This window comes from Tachypleus tridentatus, chromosome 13 (assembly GCF_004210375.1).
Source record: "Tachypleus tridentatus isolate NWPU-2018 chromosome 13, ASM421037v1, whole genome shotgun sequence".
NCBI lineage: Eukaryota > Metazoa > Arthropoda > Merostomata > Xiphosura > Limulidae > Tachypleus > Tachypleus tridentatus.
This window is the reverse complement of record NC_134837.1, coordinates 227672331-227692979: the sequence shown is the minus strand read 5'-3', so window position 1 is coordinate 227692979 and position 20649 is coordinate 227672331. Positions and strand designations below refer to the sequence as shown.

At 33.1% G+C, this 20649-nt stretch overlaps 2 protein-coding genes across 13 annotated transcripts in view; one reads left to right on the top strand and one right to left on the bottom strand.

Moving 5' to 3' along the window:
* Positions 1–218, bottom strand: part of LOC143240772 (uncharacterized) — a 32938-nt gene extending 32720 nt beyond the window's left edge. For 5 of the 10 annotated variants that reach the window (XM_076483785.1, XM_076483781.1, XM_076483786.1 and 2 more), the window contains exon 1: positions 101–218. The gene's annotated coding sequence lies outside the window, so the exon portion shown is untranslated. The remainder of the gene's footprint in view (positions 1–100) is intronic. The other 5 variants (XM_076483783.1, XM_076483789.1, XM_076483792.1 and 2 more) reach the window with 2 other exon arrangements.
* Positions 219–13081: 12863 nt separating this feature from the next.
* Positions 13082–20649, top strand: part of LOC143237126 (monocarboxylate transporter 10-like) — a 47628-nt gene continuing 40060 nt past the window's right edge. For 2 of the 3 annotated variants that reach the window (XM_076476028.1, XM_076476026.1), the window contains exons 1-2: positions 13082–13366; positions 17023–17426. In XM_076476028.1, the coding sequence (XP_076332143.1) occupies positions 17138–17426 (289 nt within the window). In that variant the 5' untranslated portion in view covers positions 13082–13366; positions 17023–17137. Of the gene's footprint in view, positions 13367–16390; positions 16712–17022; positions 17427–20649 lie in introns of those variants that run through there. The other variant, XM_076476027.1, reaches the window with a different exon arrangement.

Here is a 20649-nt window from a genome sequence, read left to right as displayed (position 1 = left end):
GACATCAGGCTTATTCGTAAATGTTTTCATTTTTCTTTTTTTTAATTAACAAAATAAATATATTTCATATGTATATATAAAACTGCCACATGTTACTCACGTACTCTACCCTACCACCTCACACCAAGAACCCCAAAGAACTAATATATTTCACAATTCTATACCTTCCTGTATACAATATTACTGCTCACTAGAACTGACAACACATGACTGATGACTCATATTTAGCTGGTAAATAGTTGGGGGTGGAGGTGGAGTGATAAAAAAGAATTATAACTATAAAATGTATGGAATATAATTGTATTTATTACCATTATTACTATGTTAGGTTTTTTCGTGTAGTATTTTATCATTCATTAATTACTGAATTTGTGGAAAAATTTTATGGTATCTGGTTCAAATACATATACTGATATATTTCACCTTTTCCTAACTAGAAAATGATGTAGCTTTGTTATGATTTAACATAGGTTTGTTTTGTTTGTTTCAGAATTTCGCGCAAAACTACTCGAGGGCTATCTACGCTAGTTTGTTTGTTTTTGAATTTCACACAAAGCTACTCGAGGGCTATCTATGCTAGCCGTCCCTAATTTAGCAGTGTAAGACTAGAGGGAAAGCAGCTAGTCATCACCACCCACCGCCAACTCTTGGGTTACTCTTTTACCAACGAATAGTGGGATTGACCGTCACTTTATAACGCCCCCACGGCTGGGAGGGGGAGCATGTTTAGCGCGACGCGGGCGCGAACCCGCGACCCTCGGATTACGAGTCGCACGCCTTACGCGCTAGGCCACTATAAAACCCAGTAAAAGTTATTGGTCTTTGCCTTGTGTACTGGTTCCTAAATCTGATAGTTTGTTCAGATTTTGTACAGACTTATGCAAAATAAATGTTTTAACAAAACAGATTCCCATCTCATTCCAAGAATGAAAGATTGTTTCAATAAAATTGCAAAAGCTAGATATATCACAAAATGTGACCTGTTAAAGGGATACTGAGCTGTTCCTCTATTTGACAGAGCAAAAAAAAATTTCTGTTTTTGTTATTCCTGATGGATTATATCAGTACAATGTTACGCCGTTTGTGATGGAAAATTATCAGGCAACTTTTTAGCGAATGAAGAAACAATGTCTCAACAATCTGTCAGATGTCAGAATTTATATTGATGATATTATAACTTACAGTAACGCCTGGGAAGAAGTTATGTGCATTACAAAGTATTTTTGAAAAGTTTATAAAAGCCAGTCTCGCTGTAAATTTGGCAAAAAGTGACTTTTGTATAACCAAAATGGTTTACTTAGATTATTTGATAGGTCACGATCAAACTTCTTCAATTCAAGCCAAAGTTAATTGCATTGTAGGTTATCCAACTCCCCCCTTCAAACAAGAAAAGTTTGAGATTTTTGAAAATGGCTGATTATTACAGGAAGTTTTATAAAACATTTTGCTGACATCATTGTTCCATTAACAAACCTATTACAGAAAAATCAAAAGTTTAAGTGGTCTGACACTTGTCAATCTTTATAGCACCTGATTTTGATAAGCCTTTCGTATTAATTGTTGATGCCAGCGACTATGGAGCTGGTGCTATTCTATTACAATTAGACGACAGAGTTATTGAACACTATCACCAAAATAACTATTCAACTGGGAAAAAGAAACATTGGTTTCAGTTTAAGCTTTACAACATTTCAATTCATATGTGTCTGCATCTCAACAACCTATTATCATTTACATTGATAAAACCCAATGACCTTTTTGAACTAAATGAAGGGCAAAAATAGAAGACTGTTTATTTGGAGTTTAATATTACAAAAGTATGATTTGAAGATAATTTGTATCAAAGGGGTTGATAATGTCCATGCTAATGCAAACTCTTCTTGTTAACATGAAGATGACCTATGAAAGTCGGAACGTTGTTTTGTACTTTGTTTCAATTAAATCTTTAGTACCCATATCAGTCTTCTCATGAATACATTGTTACTTCAAGTGGTTTTCTTGTCATCATGGAAAATATCTTTGTGTTAAGAAAGAAAATTGTGTGTATTAATCTTGTTGAGAAATATCTCAACTTCTCAATTATCAGATCGAAAATTAACAAATATTCAGGCAACGATCGGTATGAATAATGTTTCAAAGACGACTTGATAGGATGTCAGTGAGTTGATCCTGAACTTTTAGACATAGAGCAGAAATTTAGCATAATGGCATTCACCTGAAATTTAAAATCTTGGAGTATATCACGAGAAATGATGTGATATATTAAAAACCTTATACACATTGAAACTCCCAGCAAGAGATATTAGTTTATGTTTCAAATCAATTACAGGAGCATTATTTAGTCAGGTTTTATAATTACCCTTTATGTATTTAGGATTTTCTGAAACATTAAAAAGATTTTTACTGGCCTGATATATTAAGAAAAACAAGGCATCTCGTGACTCAACGATTTCAGTTCTTTTTACCTAATCCTGGGATTTTTTTAGGATAGATTTTGTGGGATCTTTACTTACTACACACATAAAATATTTGTATGTAATCATTTTTACTGATTACATAACAAAAATGGTTGAGTTATTTCCTATTCGTGATGCTATTACTTACCAATCTGTTGATAAGTTGGTTAAGGAAGTTGTTCGTCAGTTTGGTACCCATAAGTATATATATTATGATTGAGTCACCTAATCTGTTGGCAAAACTGCTGAGGTTCGCAGAGTTTCTCCACCAATAGTACCTCTTGTTTCTCTCTCTCTCTCTCTCAGTTCGTCTAAGATGGCATCAACTGTAGTTGGGTTTGTAAAGAAAGCTGTGTTAAAGTTATCAGACTATCTTTGACCAATATTAAAAGGTGTTATAGGTGGCTAATTGATAACTTGACTGCTTCTGTGTAATATCCAATGTTGAAATTCCAAAGAAATTAGTATAAAGTGGAAAAGGTAAGCCATGGTGGTAATAACTTATCTCTAGATTCTGAGACTTATTGGAACAGCAAGGGTTGATAATTGGCATTTTGCAACATTTTTGAGAAAAATTCACGAAGAAAAAATTCAAACGTACATGTTTGCATTACTCAAGAATATCACCAATAAACTTGCCGATTTCTAGACTGTTTTATAGTTATTCCAAAGTAATTACTTTGTTTCTACGAAACAATAATCCTTTGGGATTATAATTATCCATGATTTCTTCAAGCATTTTCTTTCTTCTTTCCTGATTTTGTTTTCATTATAACTTCTTCTATGACCCCCAGTGTCTCAGCGGTATGGCTGCGGACTTACAACGCTAAAAACCGGGTTTCGATACCCGTGGTGGGCAGGGGACAGATAGCTCATTGTGTAGCTTTGTCCTTGATTCAAAACAACAACGACAACAACTTCTTTTATTGATCGCTCAGAATCTGATCTTAATAACAGTTAATGAAACTCATCTTTAAAATAATATACAAGAAAAATTAAGCACCATTACTCGTAGAATATTTATTAACTATCTAAATACAGAAAAAATAAAATAGCTTGACGAGTTATTTTGCAAAGAACAACATAATATAATGGGAATTTCAGAAGGCTTAAGACCAAATCACTGATGTAACATATTTTAAACAAATATTTACATGCTAATTATATTTGTAGGAATGTTTTTCACTAAATTATGCTTGTTTTAAGGCTATGAAAATATTATATTCTGACAACATATCATGCGAGATTACTGAAATTTACTTAAATACAGAATGAATAAAGAAGTAGCGTGACGAGTTATTTTGCAAAGAAGAACATAATATAATGGGAAGTTTAAAAGGCTTAGGACCGAATCACTGATGTAGGATATTTTAAATAACTTTTACATGCTCATTAGATTTGTAAAAATGTTTTTACTAAATTATGTTTGTTTTAAGGCTATGAAAATGTTCTTTTCTGACAACATGTCATTAAAAATTGCTTAAGTTTGACAAGTATGGTAAACAATGGCAAAATATTCAAAACACTCAAATTATCATTTATTGAATATTATTGTTAGATTGCCCCTGAAGAAAAAAGATCCACATTTCGAAAGCGCTCGGGTTATAAGGGTTTCTATTTCAATTGTATCAAGATTTCTTGAGCCTACGTGTTTTAAGCACATCATGAATTGTAGGTTTATCATATTCAAATATAAATATCTAACTAACTATTGAAACTATATTTATTGGATATAGCATGACTTTGGCCGGCCCGACATGGCCAAGCGCGTTAAGGCGTGTACTTCGTAATCCGAGGGTCGCGGGTTCGCGCTCGAGTCGCGCCAAACATTCTCGCCCTCCCAGCCGTCGGGGCGTTATAATGTTACGGTCAATCCCACTATTCGTTGGTAAAAGAGTAGCCCAAGAGTTGGCGGTGGGTAGTGATGACTAACTGCCTTCCCTCTAGTCTTACACTGCTAAATTAGGAACGGCTAGCACAGATAGCCCTCGAGTAGTTTTGTGCGAAATTCAAAAACAAAACAAATCATAACTTGGTATTAATTCTACATAATGCACGCAATTAACTGAGTAAAAATATCGTTTAATATGTTGAATCTATCACTATCAAATGGTGATAAAACAATACAGTGCACCAACAGAACACCACATGCAAATTTGGAGGCACCACAGCTTCTTTCTTGTAAGAATTCATCTGCTGCACAAGTAACACTGGTTGACAACATCCATAGTAGGCATATTACTTAAGTTTAAATGCTTGACACAAAATTAGATACAACTAAATTTATTTAAGGAGCGATAATACCAAATTAGGTTTAAAACATGCTTCACATTTATGTCTAGCGTGTCACTATTTTCCAAAACAAAATACTTGTTAACTTAATCTACCAAAATATTTTCTAGTGTCTTTTGGAGTGCAAATTGTTATCGTAACGAAAAATAGTCTAACCCAGCAATAATAAGAAATTTTAATAAACTTATTAATCAGTAAAGCTATAATTTATTAAACCTTGTGTAATATGCTTTTGACAAAAGATAGATTGAATCATTTCCCAGTGGACAGTAATGTGTGTGGATTTACAATGCTAAAATCGAGGGTTTCATTCTCCTCGGTAGCACAGCTAATAACCCGATACTGCTTTACTATAAAAAAACACACAGGCAGATAAAATAAATTTATATATATATATATTAACTATTACAAATTAAAACCAGGGACAAAGACCGATAATATCTTATCAAAACATTCCAATTCTTATCATACTAGTATAACTATAACTAAGAGTAATTAACTTAAATCACATTATCTAGCCGTTTTATGAGAATCTCCGCCTACTATCAGACTGAATCAGCTTTAACCAAAATAATAAACTGAATTGAGTGGGTTATTACAAGTGTACAAAACTCTTGAAGATGTTTTTTCGATAGTGACCAATCTGTCTGAGAATATGGACAAAAACTGGCTTATAATCATTACAAGAAGGTCATGGCTGAAAGTACATTGTTCATATTTCTCCAAAAGTTACTCATTTGAATTGATCGCAATGTTTGATGACAGATATAAAGCTTATCCTGATTCAAACTCATTTGCTGTGTTTCTAATAATTAAATCCTTTGAATTTTCAGGAACTAAATATTTATATAGATATATTTTACGTTCTTGAATAGGGCAAATTACATTAGAGAATAACTTAATGTAATCTCACTTTGTCACACTGAATAAAAAAAAAACATAAACACTAACGTACGAAAGTAATTTTTAGTAACTTGTTTGGAAAATAAACTAAAATACTCAAACTCTTTTTAGTATTAGAAGATAGAAATTGACATGCATAGTGATACATGGGAACTATGGCCTAGCTCTATCGTGCTTACTATGGTTTTAAAAATCATAGCTAATAAAACGTAAGGCCTAGCATAACTTATTGGTAGCGTACTTTACTCACAACCTGAAAGTCGCTGGTTCTAATCCCTTAACCAAACATGCTCGCCCTTTGAGCCTTAAGGTCATTTCTACTATCCATTGGTAAAAGAGTAGCCTACGAGTTGGCAAGTCTGTCACTTCAACATTAAGGACAGGAAACTCAGATACCGCTCAAGTAGCTTTATAAGAAATCCAACAAACAAACAAAAATTAAAACTCGCATTATTTAGAGCAAGGTCAAAGTATGATTGGCTTATTTGTCCTTCATAGTAATCAAAGCACAAGAAAAAATGAAAGTGGAAACAGTAAATAAGCCTGATTAAACTTGGCACCAAACTTTGATTTAAACAAGAGTATCTAACTTACCAGCTACTACCTATTGAAATTGAGAGAGAAATCACATATTTTCACATATTGTTAATCTTACACGAAAGTTATTCAATCAAAATAACTTTGGATGAGATAATACTATAAAATAATACAGAATATTAAACACATTCCTCTCTATAAACTCAGCAGATAGTTCGACGTGGCTTTGATATAAGAAATCACACAAACACACATTACATTAAAACAATGTCGCTCCAGCCGATGTTATCGCATCTGGCCACACTCCAGTTGACGACTTTCCAATTTGATAATAATCCTATAGCATTGTTCTATTGCAAACACCCCATTCGTAAGGTTGTAGTGTTTAAAATGCTACAAGATGGCATATAAAGTCACGAAATGTAAAAAGCCTCACACCATCGCAGAAGAACTGATTTTACCGGCTGCAGTGGATATTGTGAACATAATAGTTGGTGAACCTGCGGGAAGGCTGCTTTCAAAGATGCCTTTATCCAACAATACTATCAGTCGTAGAATCCAAAACAAGGCCGAAGACCTCAACGATCAGCTATCTGAAAAAATGAAAGGAAAGGAATTCGGGTTACAGCTAGATGAGGCGATGGATAGTAACAAGGAATTGCTACATACAGATCGTGGATGGTGGCAAAATTGTGGAAGACCTCTTTTGTAAAAGTATCACTGTAAGTACAAAGGCTCAAGACCTGTTTGAGATCCTTGACACTTTTGTGTGTGAAAACAACTTAGACTGGAATAAGTGCGTTGGCGTCTGTAGTGATGGTGGTCGCTCTATGTCTGGCTGTTATGGAGGATTGCAGGCACTCATACGAAGCAAAGCCCTTTGTGCACTGTGGACCCACTGCATAATCTATTGGGAAGTTATTGCGTCAAAGCACCTGAATCCTCCACTGAACCTGGTCCTGGAAAGTGTGTTGAAAGTGGAGAACTTTATAAAAACTCGGCCACACAAGGCGAGGTTTTTTAAAAACTGTGTGAAGATATGGAATCTGAGCACACATCGTGTTGTATTACTGTTGATCGCGATGGCTCTCCCATGGGAATGTACTGTTCCTTGTGTTTGAATTACGACATGAGCTCTACTCTTATCTCGAAGAAGAAGAACACGAATGTGCTAAAAAACTTCTTGGATACTGATTTTTGTCAAAATTAGCATACCTATGCGATATCTTCAAAAAACTAAAAAATGGAATCTCTCTCTGCAGGGAAGAAACATGAACATTCTAAAACTCGCAGAAAAGGTTTCAGCCTTCAGAAAAATGTTACTACTATGGAGAAGAAAAATGAATGAAGATGGTGGCAAAGCCTGTTTTCCCCTGTTGCAGCAGTTTCTTACATCCAAGGAAGTTGATTTGGCCCACGAAATAAAAATCTGTTTTTGAGGAACACCTAACACAGCTCAGTGACTGGTTTCAAAATTACTTTCCAGAATATATAGAGAAGTTTGCATGGATCCAAGGCAAAGATCCCTTTTGAATTCACTTCTGCAGAAGAAGAAAATCTTATTGAGCCGTCTTGTGACAAGACTTTAAAAACAAAATTTAGCAGCATGGAACTAACTGAGTTTTGTATATCAGTAAAAGATGAATATCCGTTGCTGAGTGCACAAGCTCAGCGAATCCTAATTCCATTTGCGATGTCATATCTCTGCAAAGCCAGGTTTTTAGCGGTTTCTCCGATAAAAAGCAAGTATTACGCGAAAATCGATGTGGAACGGGAAATGAGGGTGGCGGTATCAAATCTGATTAGAAGGTTTGAGAAGCTGTGCAGTGCCGAAGAGGCTCACACGCCCCATTAGTAATTGTGGTCATTTAAAAATGAAATAAAAATATTGTTTTTACTTTCAGTTAACATGTAATATTCTTTCAAACGGCTACTAAGTTGTTAGGACGTAAATACTTATTAAATATTACGTTGTTTGGAGCTAACTACTTAATACACGGAACTGTTAGGTTTTTCTTTTTGCTTGTTTTTTTTTTTAATTTCGGGCAAATTCCCCGATGGGGGTATGATTTTTGCAACCACTTATGTGGACTATTCAATTTGCAAATTGGTAATATCTGATCACGTGAACCTGAAAGCTGTAAACATGCAGTCACAGAATAATCTTGTTGCCACGATACTTGCATGTATACTTAGGCCTACTGACTTTTACTTACGAACTATCGCTTAGATCGAAAAGCTTAGAAGTACGCCTATATTAAAGATGTACATTTCGGCAACTGAAAAAGCCTACATCTAGGCCTAATTATGTAATTCGATTGGTAAGAACACGAGAATCACAAGAACAAACACACAATTTGTAGGCTTGTGATGCAATAAAACAATTCAACAGACTAAACTGTAGGGGGGGGGATGATTGTATGCACCATATCCCTCACCTAAAATGAATGGGGGGATGTATACCCTCCATCCTCCCCAGGACCCACGCCCCTACCTCAATGCATAGCACCTACCATGAAGCATGGAGTCGGCAGTGTGATAGTTTGAGGGTGTTTTTCTTCTTAAGCGACAGGATATATTTGTAAGATAGATGGAATAATGGAGTATCTCAACTACCATCAGATACTGATCCGTCATGGTATACCCAGTGGTTTGCGTATTCTTGGTAAAGTATTTTACCAATAGGTGTTATGTTTAACATATACATATGTAATTTGTATAACGAGATAGGTTCTATGGACATCATGAACGAATAATTAAAACAGCAAGCTATTTTATCATACACTTCTGGAAAGATGCGTAATTCAACATTTTACCTAGCACAACAAAACCTTAGTAATATGTATATAATGACAAAATATAACATTAAATTATTATAAATGGCGTCTGCAACCTTATTTCAGTTCATATTAAAAATTTAATAATCGGTTGGTCCTCCTCGTCCTCTAATAGCCTCCACGAGGCAACGTGACATGTCGAAGAGATAACTGTTGTAATCCATCGGGATTTCATCCCAGCTTGCCACTGTAAAGGACTGCAGTTCAGTTACATAGCCAGTTTTAAGGTAATGATTAGCAATTATTGGCTCAGTTCTGCCCAACAATTATCAGTGGCATTACAATCTGGAGACTTTGCTGTCTATTGCAGTCTTGTAACATTTTACTGGTCAATATAATCCTGCATAATAATAACACAGAAATATCGTCTCCATGTGATGCCTGTAGGAGGAATCATTGACGTTTTCTTGGCGGATATGAAGATTAGTTTTCTACCATGATGAATAACTGCCCAAATGTGTATTGCACCATCTCCTGTGTGTTCCCTGTAAAATAAAAGTCTTCCCTCATCTGTTCTCTAAGCAAACGAAGAACACAAATTCTACCATCAGCTTTAACAAGCAGGAAACGGAACATATCTGAAAATATGACATGTTGCTAATGTCCTAACTGTAAATTTGCATGCTATGTTACTCAAGAAACACGATGTCAAAGGAGAATTCTGGATAAAATCAGATTAAAAATAACCCTTCTTCAAAAAAAAAACAAACATTTTTTTCGTCAGTCTCATAATTACTATTCTCCTGGATATCCTGAAATGAAAGTATTCATGCCATTCCTATCACAAGGTTTCTTTCGTTCTTAGCATGTTAATCTCATCAAAACACGGTAATTTCTGAGAGTAGTTTGCCGGCCTCTACCAGTATACTTTTCTCGAAAAACGTTTCCTTAAGTCCGATAAGGTTTCAGGATTCCGGATATGGTATACTATGAGTATCCTATTGTTCTGGCAATATCCATCTACATCGCACCATTTTGGAGATTCGAACAACTTGACGTTCTATAGCTTGCAATGTGACAAGGCATGACTCTACAGGAAAATTATATGAACAAAGCGTTAACATGTTTTGAAAAACATTTTACCCAAAGCACATCCTTTTATACAAACCAGGTATGTATGTGTGTTTTGACAAGCAAATGCTCAAAACAACTCTTACGTGTTTGTCCGATCATGCACGACGTTTTCTGTTACTACACAGCATTAACTCAGTAACTATTCCATACATGTAAACAACATCAATACTGAACAATACGAAAATATTTTGGTGAAGACTATACAATAATGTATTTGGCGATATCTTATATTTCTTTACTTTTTCTCCCGGTGGCACAGCAGTGAGTACAGTTAGAAATTTTCAATACCCATGGTGGGGAGAGAACAGATAGCTCTTTGTGTAGCTTTATGCTTAACTATAAAACAATCAATCAATTAGTTTGTCGATTTGAATGTTTAATTAAAACTGAGGAAACATATTCAGTATAGATACTATATACTAACATAGCTGTTAGTAGATCAAATTTCAACTGTAGAATAAAAACGAAGATTACGGATCAAAATGATTATTCAATTGACTTTCAACAAAACGAGCTATATATAGATTACGGTTAAGCAACAACAAACGAATTATTATATACATCGATTATTTGTAAAAACGTTGAAAATGTGTATGTGAGAGAAATTTTTACTGACATTTTAAATAAAAAAAAAGCTTTTAAAGTTCCAGGTAAGAATGTAAAAAAAAATGTACTCATAAGCAACAGAATGACAGCAGCAGCATTTGACACAGGTATGTACAATATCAAACAATAATGAACGTTTCAGAATATATACATTCCGTTTTCAGCAAGCAGAAACATGGAAAATTACAAGGTACAAAAATTTATAAAGTTTAAGCATTATATAAAAAGTAATTAAAATATCAAATAAAAGGATAAATTAAATCAAAAGACGACTAAATAAACAACAACAAAAATAATAATGCAACAATTTTAACAATATTATACAAGTGTTCAGAACAGACTTAACTCGAGTGAAGATGTGTTATTATTTAACTTTGAGAGTTCACGCATAGCAGATAATCTTTTTTATTTACAAATTCAATATTGAATTAAGATTATTAAGATGATTTGATTTTGAAATTCGTAATCAATATGGGGTGGTTGTTGTTTTCACTACGTGTGCGAATCGTGGAGTCTGAGACTAATGGATATTTTTTACCAGTTCGAGGGCGCTCGACTCGCAATCTGAGGGTCGTGGATTCAGATCCCCGTCACACCAAACATGCTCGACCTTTCAGTCGTGGTAGCGTTATTATGTTACGGTCGACCCCACTATTCGTTGGTAAAAGAGTAACCCAACAGTTAACAATAGGTAGTGTTGACTAACTGCCTTCATTATAGTCTTACATTGCTAAATTAGGGACGGCTATCACAGATAGGCCTTGTGTAGCTTTGAGTGCAATTTAAAAGAAACCAAACCATTGTTTTATTGTTCAACATGAAACTCCGATTCCCGTCGAATGAATCTACTGCAAAAGATATTATTGCAGATAATGTTATAGAAAATAAATTGAATAATACATTAGAGAAAAATCAATATCTAATATGAATCAAGCGCAATATGGAACTGGACTTAAATAAGCAAATAAAAATTACACACAGATTTCCAAATAAAACCTAAGTAGGGATTTGCATAACGAAATAATTACTTATTTTAACTTATATCAGGCCTGGCATGGCCAAGCGCGTAAGGCATGCGACTCGTAATCCGAGGGTCGCGGGTTCGCGCCCTATGTCGTGCCACACATGCTCGCCCTCCCAGCCGTGGGGGCGTTATTATGTTACGGTCAATCCTACTATTTGTTGGTAAAAGAGTAGCCCAAGAGTTGGCGGTGGGTGGTAATGACTAACTGCCTTCCCTCTAGTCTTACACTGCTAAATTAGGGACGGCTCGATGCAGTGGGCTAACAACCTACTCGCTTAAATACTTGTTGAAGAATCCGCAAGCGATTGCGGACCTATGTTCCTAGATGGAATTTAATGGTGATAACTAACTTATATCAAAATATCTTTAAATAGCATCCAAAAATTTATTAACTTTGCTACTAGAAAGATAAATTTTCCTTCATGTCTTCAGTAACTTATATACTACATGCTAAAATCGTTTGTTTTTTTTCAGTACCCGTACCGGATAAACCTATAATAAGATTTCTTCATTATCCATTCTTTTAATCTGTCTTTAAACTTGATTTTACTATGTATATTTTCAATAAAGAGTATTTATACTTATTGTACAATTGTGATAATCATTTCGATATCAGTTGGACAAAGAATAGTTATTTCACATTATATATTGTTGTAATGTTATTATTTCATTTGGTGGGGCGTTAACAACTCAAGTTGTTACTCTTCATTTTTCATATTTTAAACTTTTCTCACAGTAATACTTTATTGCTTTTAAATTTTATGATGAAGAACCCACTTAAAACAATAAAGTTTGGAGACAACTTGAGTAGATGATAAAGAAAAAGCTATTGCAAGATAAACATGGTAGGCCAGGTCTGTTAAGGCATGCGACTCGTAATCTGAGGGTCGCGGGTTCGCATCCCTGTCGCGCCAAACATGCTCGCTCTTACAGCCATGGGTGCGTTGTAATTTGACGGTCAATCCCACTATTCGTTGGTAAAAGAGTAGCCCAAGAGTTGGCAGTGGGTGATGATGACTAGCTGCCTTCCCTCTAGTCTTACACTGCTAAATTAGGGATGGATAGCGCAGATAGCCCTCGAGTAGCTTTGCGCGTAATTCAAAAAACAAACAAACAACAAACAGATAAACATAGTAACAAATGTGGATCTAAAACGTTTTGCAATCATTTGTTGTTGGCGGTCATCCAGTAAATAAATAAATAATAACTCAGAACAAGTGTCCTTTCACATCATATTTTTATTTATTTCTAGATTTATGAATTTTAAGTACTAATATGTTTTAATTAATAAAATTACGAATCTGTAAAAGAAGATGTAAGATTATTAGCCATCTAGCGGGAAAATGAAATCAGTTATCTCTGCTTTTGTGGTGATGTATGGTATATTATGACAAGTAACGTATTAGTATTACTGTTGGATAAAAATATATATTTCTAACATTCAGTCCAGGTCAAAGAAGTTTACTTCAGTACAGTTTTAATAGCTATATCTAAATTTATATAGAAGGAAAAAAAATCTGTGTTTTACAATGATTAGAAAACGTGAATACGGAACCTGGAAAGAGTAACTACTTATTTTTATTTTAAATTATTATTGTTATTCCAAAATACCAGCTTTGTGATGTTTGCCAAATGAGGTAAGTTAGATTACAAAATTGATTGAAATTAAAAATAAATCTAGCCCGGAGTTAATTGAATTATATTTCGGTTACTGTATATTTGGGCATAGTAACACTAGTAATTTAGAAATTAAGAGCTCTAGCAGTAGCACTGTGGTGTTTATCATTATGACATTAGTCATTCCGTGATAGCATTGTAATAGTGATAGAGTCAACTCATTAAATTATAAACTAATAATAATAGTATCAGTATGCAATAATCTATATGAACCCTGCTGACTTTAGGTATTGAAACCAAAATTTTAGTATGTACCTTCATTTTTTTAGTCATTTCATGAGAATAATCAGTTAGTTGAACATAACTGTTTAATGAGCCTGACAGTTAATCTTTTAGAGAATTCCATTAATTTTCTAATTAATAATACTAATAATAGTATCAGTATGCAATAATCTATATGAACCCTGCTGACTTTAGGTATTGAAACCAAAATTTTAGTATGTACCTTCATTTTTTAGTCATTTCATGAGAATAATCAGTTAGTTGAACATAACTGTTTAATGAGCCTGACAGTTAATCTTTTAGAGAATTCCATTAATTTTCATTAATTATCTTGCTCTAGTGGTGAGCAAAAAGATTAGTGATTAAAAATAAAGTACAGGTTCTTTCCAAGGTTTTAAACCAATTCTAATACCAGAAATGCAAGACTCTCTCTCTGTCTTTCATTTTTTGTGACAGTTAATAGGCAGTCAATAATCAGTTGACAAATATTTGAATATTGGAGAGTTACATAGCTAATGACACCTATCCACTATTCAATATATATTCAAATACGCATGTATTTATGCAGGTCGTATGATAAACAAAGGGGGTTCGGGAGTTATTTTTTTCTTTCTTTATATTTCTTACTGATCCTTCTTTGAGCCCTATAACAGTAATAATACTGTGGATATTAATAACATTCTTATGGTGGTATGCACGCCATACAGCTTTAGCCTTTGTTACGACCAATCTGCAAATAAAAGCGTTACTGTGCTGTTTACTTTAAAATTGCACTTACAATGTTAGTGTTAAAACTGTTATGAACTAGGAATAAGATTATAAGTTGCTTATCATAAGAAAATACTTGTTGTTAGAAGAACAGTTGACACATTGAGGTCACCCAGTAAATGTATAACTACAAACAAGTTCATTGTTATTAATGTTATAAAATCATTTCTAAAGCAGTAGTATCTTCATCACAGACAGCAATGCTCCATCAAGACCTTCACATCATTAGCAAATTTAAGAAATTTATTCACTATTCCTTTATCTATGTCACAAACCCTGATAATGTCACTTTGGGAGACAGCAGTTTTGTTACCTTCACTTCAAGCATAATGTTAATATATTGTAAAGAATTCTAGACAGGTTATTAGAGTAACCAATTTATGAAATATAATCTAGAGATTTTGACTTACTTTCTTTGGGACATGACTTTAAAAAGTTGTTTAACTGAGGAACTAATGAATCACTGTAACACAGCACCACTCTGTATTTTAATTTTGTATTAGTTGAAACTTCTACAACAAATAACGTAATTTGTTTTACAGTTATACTATAACATTACATTATTAGTTAAATTATACCAATTTATGATAGTTTCTTTAATTTTTGTGTTTACCATTGCTGTTATTTTTTTATTTATGTTTTATTATTGTTGTGATCTTGTAATAGAGTCCAGAAATTTGGACCTGATGAAACAGATTAAACCTGTTGATATAGCAAAAAATGTTCCTGCACTTCAACCTATAGGTCCATTATAAATTACATTACTTGTTAAGCAAATATTTAAAAGTTTAAAGCATGATAAGGCTTCTGAAACAGATAATTCATCAAGGGTTATGAAGGAGGTTAATGTTTAGAAATGTGAGCCACTTCCCATTGCTTTTTATAAGTTATTGAATAGTGGATAGGTGTCATTAGCTATGTAACTCTCCAATATTCAAATATTTGTCAACTGATTATTGACTGCCTATTAACTGTCACAAAAAATGAAAGACAGAGAGAGAGTCTTGCATTTCTGGTATTAGAATTGGTTTAAAACCTTGGAAAGAACCTGTACTTTATTTTTAATCACTAATCTTTTTGCTCACCACTAGAGCAGGATAATTAATGAAAATTAATGGAATTCTCTAAAAGATTAACTGTCAGGCTCATTAAACAGTTATGTTCAACTAACTGATTATTCTCATGAAATGACTAAAAAAATGAAGGTACATACTAAAATTTTGGTTTCAATACCTAAAGTCAGCAGGGTTCATATAGATTATTGCATAGCTTGTTCCTTAACAAACAAACCTAATAGCAGTATTTTGATTACTTGAATGGCTGAAAAAAAAGATAATCAGCCTAAATTCAATTATTTGATTATTTTGATAAATCTGATGACACTAATCAAATAAGCTGAATAAGCTTGAATTAATTGAATAATAATGAATCATAATGACATCATGATGATTACTTTGATTTTTTTGGAACATTTAAAATGTTATACTCAGAAAGACAGTTTGGATTAGTTGGTTGTTCTCATGACATCAACCAATTTTGATTTATTAGTTATATGATACTAATGAGGATAAATGATGCTCATAGGTAATCAATTAATTGTGATAATCACAGAGATATACAAATGTTCCACGTAATTGAAGACAAATAATTAGCTCATCTAAAAAAATGTGACCATTCCAGATCATATATGTGACCTCTTGTCCTCAGAATTCATCACAAATAAACTGCTACATTAGTCTTATTAATTGCCATAATAGTTTTAAATACATTTTCATTGTTAAATGCTGTTGATTTTATCATACCATAACTAATTTAGAATATATATCTGTAGTAAAATAATGTTTCTAAATTTTTGTCTAAGTGTTTATCACGTAATGGTGTCCATAGAAACTGGATGTCCAAAGGTGTTAAACATGTACAAATTTATTTGGTAAGGTAGAGGTTACACATAGCAACACCTATTCTATAGAATTTTATTTTATGTGACACTAATCAATTTAATAGATATTCATTGGTAATCAAGTTAATTTCCCAGCTCTATTTACCACTTTGTCTTTGTCACCTGCTTTTCTTTTCTTACTCTTTGGAAGAACTATCATTGATGTGGTTTTGGGATTGTATTTTCAACCTGTTCTTTACCTCCACTGAAAGAGGCTACTCATAAGTAAATAATAGTCCAAGCCTCTTTCAGTGGAGATAAAGAACAGGTTGAAAATACAGTTTTACAATTATGAGCACAATCCTACTGAAGTGACCTTAAGAAAGTGCATGAAACTGGAAGGGAACATTTCAAGATGTTTTTCATAATGTTTCAGGTGAATAATGTTGTTTTTAGTCTTGCATTATCTTTTTAAATACAAGAACTATATGCATAGGTTTAAATTCACAACTGCAGACCAGTGCTTCTTTCATAATAAAATAAATTTTTCTGTTTCTTAAAATTTTGTGAATTAGTTTACCTGACATGTATGGTTTTTACTGTTAGTTTAAACCTTTCAAATAGATTATGAAATATTTTTGGTTCTAAATGAAAAAATGAACAATATTATTAAGTAAATTTTTTTCTTCTATTCACGTTAATGATTTATGAAAATTAAGACATATTATCACAATTTATTTCTACCAGTCACCAGAGTTCACCAAATCTACAAAGGAATGGCTAGTTCTATATGAGACTGAAGACATCACAAAACTAGTAAAAGACATACTGTGTAGACTACTTTTACGTACTTAGCACAACCATGGAGAAAACAGTAGCCAATGGAATACACTGGAATGATGAAAGTAATTTAAAAGGCAGTCAAACAAAATTACAGAAAAGAGGTTTATCTGGTCAAGATCAGGATAGTGGTAAAGAAGATTATCATGGTCATTCATTCCCAGAAGGGGGCTGGGGGTGGGTTGTCTGTCTTGCCTCCTTCTGGACAAATGGAATCATCTTTGGTGTGATGAACTGTTATGGAGTCATCTTTGTGAAACTGAAAGAACGGTTTAAACTAACTCACAGTGAAGATACTGCATTTTTTACATGTAAGTGTTAAATTTCAGATGTACTATTCTAACCTTGCATAATTTAGTCATGCAAGTATATTCAGATGTTCTAAAAGAGCAAAGAAAATATTTCTCACTTGAAATGACCTTTGTACTGACTATGGAAAGGTGATTCTTAAAATAACGTATGAACAATAAAGGTCCTTCCCTTTTCCTTTTTTTTTTTCTTGAAGTTGTCCCCATGCACCCATTCTGAGAAAGAGAAGTATTGAATTTGAAAGGTGCTACTGATAACAGCTCATTCCATATTTAGAAAAGAAAACTGAACTGAAGCCTAGCCTGTCTTTTCCAAATTTTAAACTTATGTGCATACTCATATTAGTCTTTTTAGATTGCAGTTTAATCCTATTGGCACAAGTCAAAAACATTATTGCATTTGTTGACTTGCATTCAAAATTTTATTCAACTACTATTTTATGAATTTACATCACAGTAAATGTTTAATAAATGCACCTAAATATCTATTTTTGTGTGTCACGTGGTATGTTGAATGCAGCACTGGTTCAAATTAGATGTGTGTGTGATGTCAAAATACAAATTCCATAGTTTTGTTTGAATTAGGAACTCAAATTAATGATATTTAAAAGCTAGAATACAAAATAAAAATTTCCTGTCTTTTTCTATATGATGAGATGTCATTAATATACTGAATCAAACACAGTGCCCCCCCACTCATGTTCTTTGGATTTTGAAAACAGTTCCTTGTATAAACTTAATTGTATGCAAGACTTTATTAATTAATTGAAAGCTCAGAAGTAGTTTTCCCAACCATTTTCAAGTATAACATCATTTCTTTCTTTTGAGACAAGCTTTATGCTGGTAAGTTGAGTCTCCTAACCTGTTTGATTTTTTTTTTCTTATATTCAGCTCTGTTATTAAAATAGATAAATTATAATGGATTTCTGTGATATCAGTATAGTAATTTATTATGTTTTAGTTATTCAAATGTGTGTATAAAATGCAAAAATATTTTTGTTTTACATCCTCCATGTGCAAAATTTCCTAAGGTTTAGCTAGCTTCAGTAAACAGCAACTGAGCACAAAGGTTATAACTAGAAGAGATAATTATTTGCTTTACTTCTCTGTTAACTGTTCTATGTTTTAAGAAAAATAACTTGAAAATCTTATTTGTAAATGGTAATCATATGCTTGTATTTTGCAAAATACTAGTCCACTAAAACAGAACAAAGACATGTCACTTTGTAAGGACTAAAGGTCAGTTTTTTTTATTTTTGATACAATACCATGAATGCATGTGCACCTCATCATTGTGACTTCTATCTTAGCCAACAATGGCTGCAAGGTCAATGTAATAAATATATATAAATTTATCATGTTATAACATTTAAGCTATTTAAAATGTGTTTTTGAGTTATAATTTGTAGTAATTTAAAAAAAAAAAAGCATAATTTACATTTACTTCCTAATTTTTTTATGGTGGTTACAAAATTGGTCAAATCTATTGAATACTTACAGGTATTCCAATTTGATAATGAAAATGTCAGATACAATAGTAAATTTTTTCTTTAAAAACTGTTGTATATAAATATCTGAAAGTGATAAAGATTTCACTTTTGAGATTTGAAAATGTTCTCATACATAAGAATATTTGATATCTTAAAATGAAAATTACTCTGCATGTTGCCTAGTCAACATTCTGAAAGAAAAACATTTACAAGAAAAAAATCTTTAATTAGAATATTTTAATACTTAATTTAAAAACATGATATTTTGTATACAAAAGCTTTGTCTTATTTACTAATGACCTGCAAAATTTGTAAACATATGCATATATTATAAGAAAATCATAGCATAATTACTCTTATGAATATTTTTGTGATTACGAGCTGGGTGGATCCCGCTCAACCTGTAAAGAAAGGGTTAAAGAAATCAGAGGACTCTAGTTTGTCAATTTGTCTGGAAATTTGTAAACTTTAATAATATCACCTCTTACACATCTTTTCTGAATAGAAAAGAAGAGATATTAACATATCCCCTTAAGGCAGACCAGTAACTCTTCTCTGATTTTTTTTCCTAGTAGATCAATATTTTTCTTAGTTATGGATTCCAAAATTGTACATGAATTCAAAGTAGGGTGAGAAGGAAGTTTCTAAAGGCAAAGACCAAAGCAAGAATATTACATGGCTACAAAGGACAAGAATGGAACCAAGAATAATTAAATACCACACTTACAAATCAAAATGTGGCCCTATTACAGTATCTCAATTCTTAGATTACCTATCTAAATGGTTATTCCAAATAAGCGTAGTTAACAAGAAGAATGTCCAGCTCGTACTAACTTATACAATTCTGTGTCATTACAAAATTACCTTTCACTTACTATAATTAAAGGTCATTTCCTAAATATTTGTCCAACTATACCCAAAAAAAAGGTTATATGAAAATGTTAAAACAATAAAATATTATGAAATACATCAGAATGTTTAAGTGGGAATTGGGTCTTTGAGGGATGATGAAGGAAAGGTTTTCATGAAAGATTATAGGATAATTGAATTATTATATTTTTCTTGTCCTAGACAATGTGAACAATATTTTACTCCTTCATGTGATATACAGGTTCTCGGTCAATGGTTTGCTGAACATAAATTATGGGGGATAAGTGTGCCTGGTCCCTTTCAGTTGATGAATAAGTATTTATTAGCTTTCCATTGGGCCTCAGATCCATTTTTCATTTGCAGAATTTGGATCCTCTTCTCTTCCTGTGGGTCCTTAATCAATTTTTGATATTTGTTTTGCCCTGATCTTCCTTTTACATATGATTTCCTCCTTACAATTGTTGTTTCAAGCCTTTTGACACTCACCTGATCACTCTTCTGATGAACTCAGAATCTTCTTGGCTCCTTTATCGATATTAGCACTGATTCTCAATGCTAGCAGTTATGTTGTTGGGATTTTCTGGGAAGGGGTTTATTACTCGAGGGGGTGCATTTCCATATCTTTGAGAGATTTATGTCCAGTCGATTTCTTTGCAAAACAGTTTTGGGGTTGTCCTGAATCATGAGTTTTTAGGATTGATATGGCAAGGTTATGTTCCTTGTTGTCATCCCTGGCCTTTCGTCTGAAACATCCTGCTGTTCCTGCCCAGCCTTTGGCAGTCCATGTTTCCTGTGCCCATTCTTCCTCTCTCCATCTATTACCCTCCTTCAGGCATTCCCATCCTTATCCTTGGTTTTCCCATTTT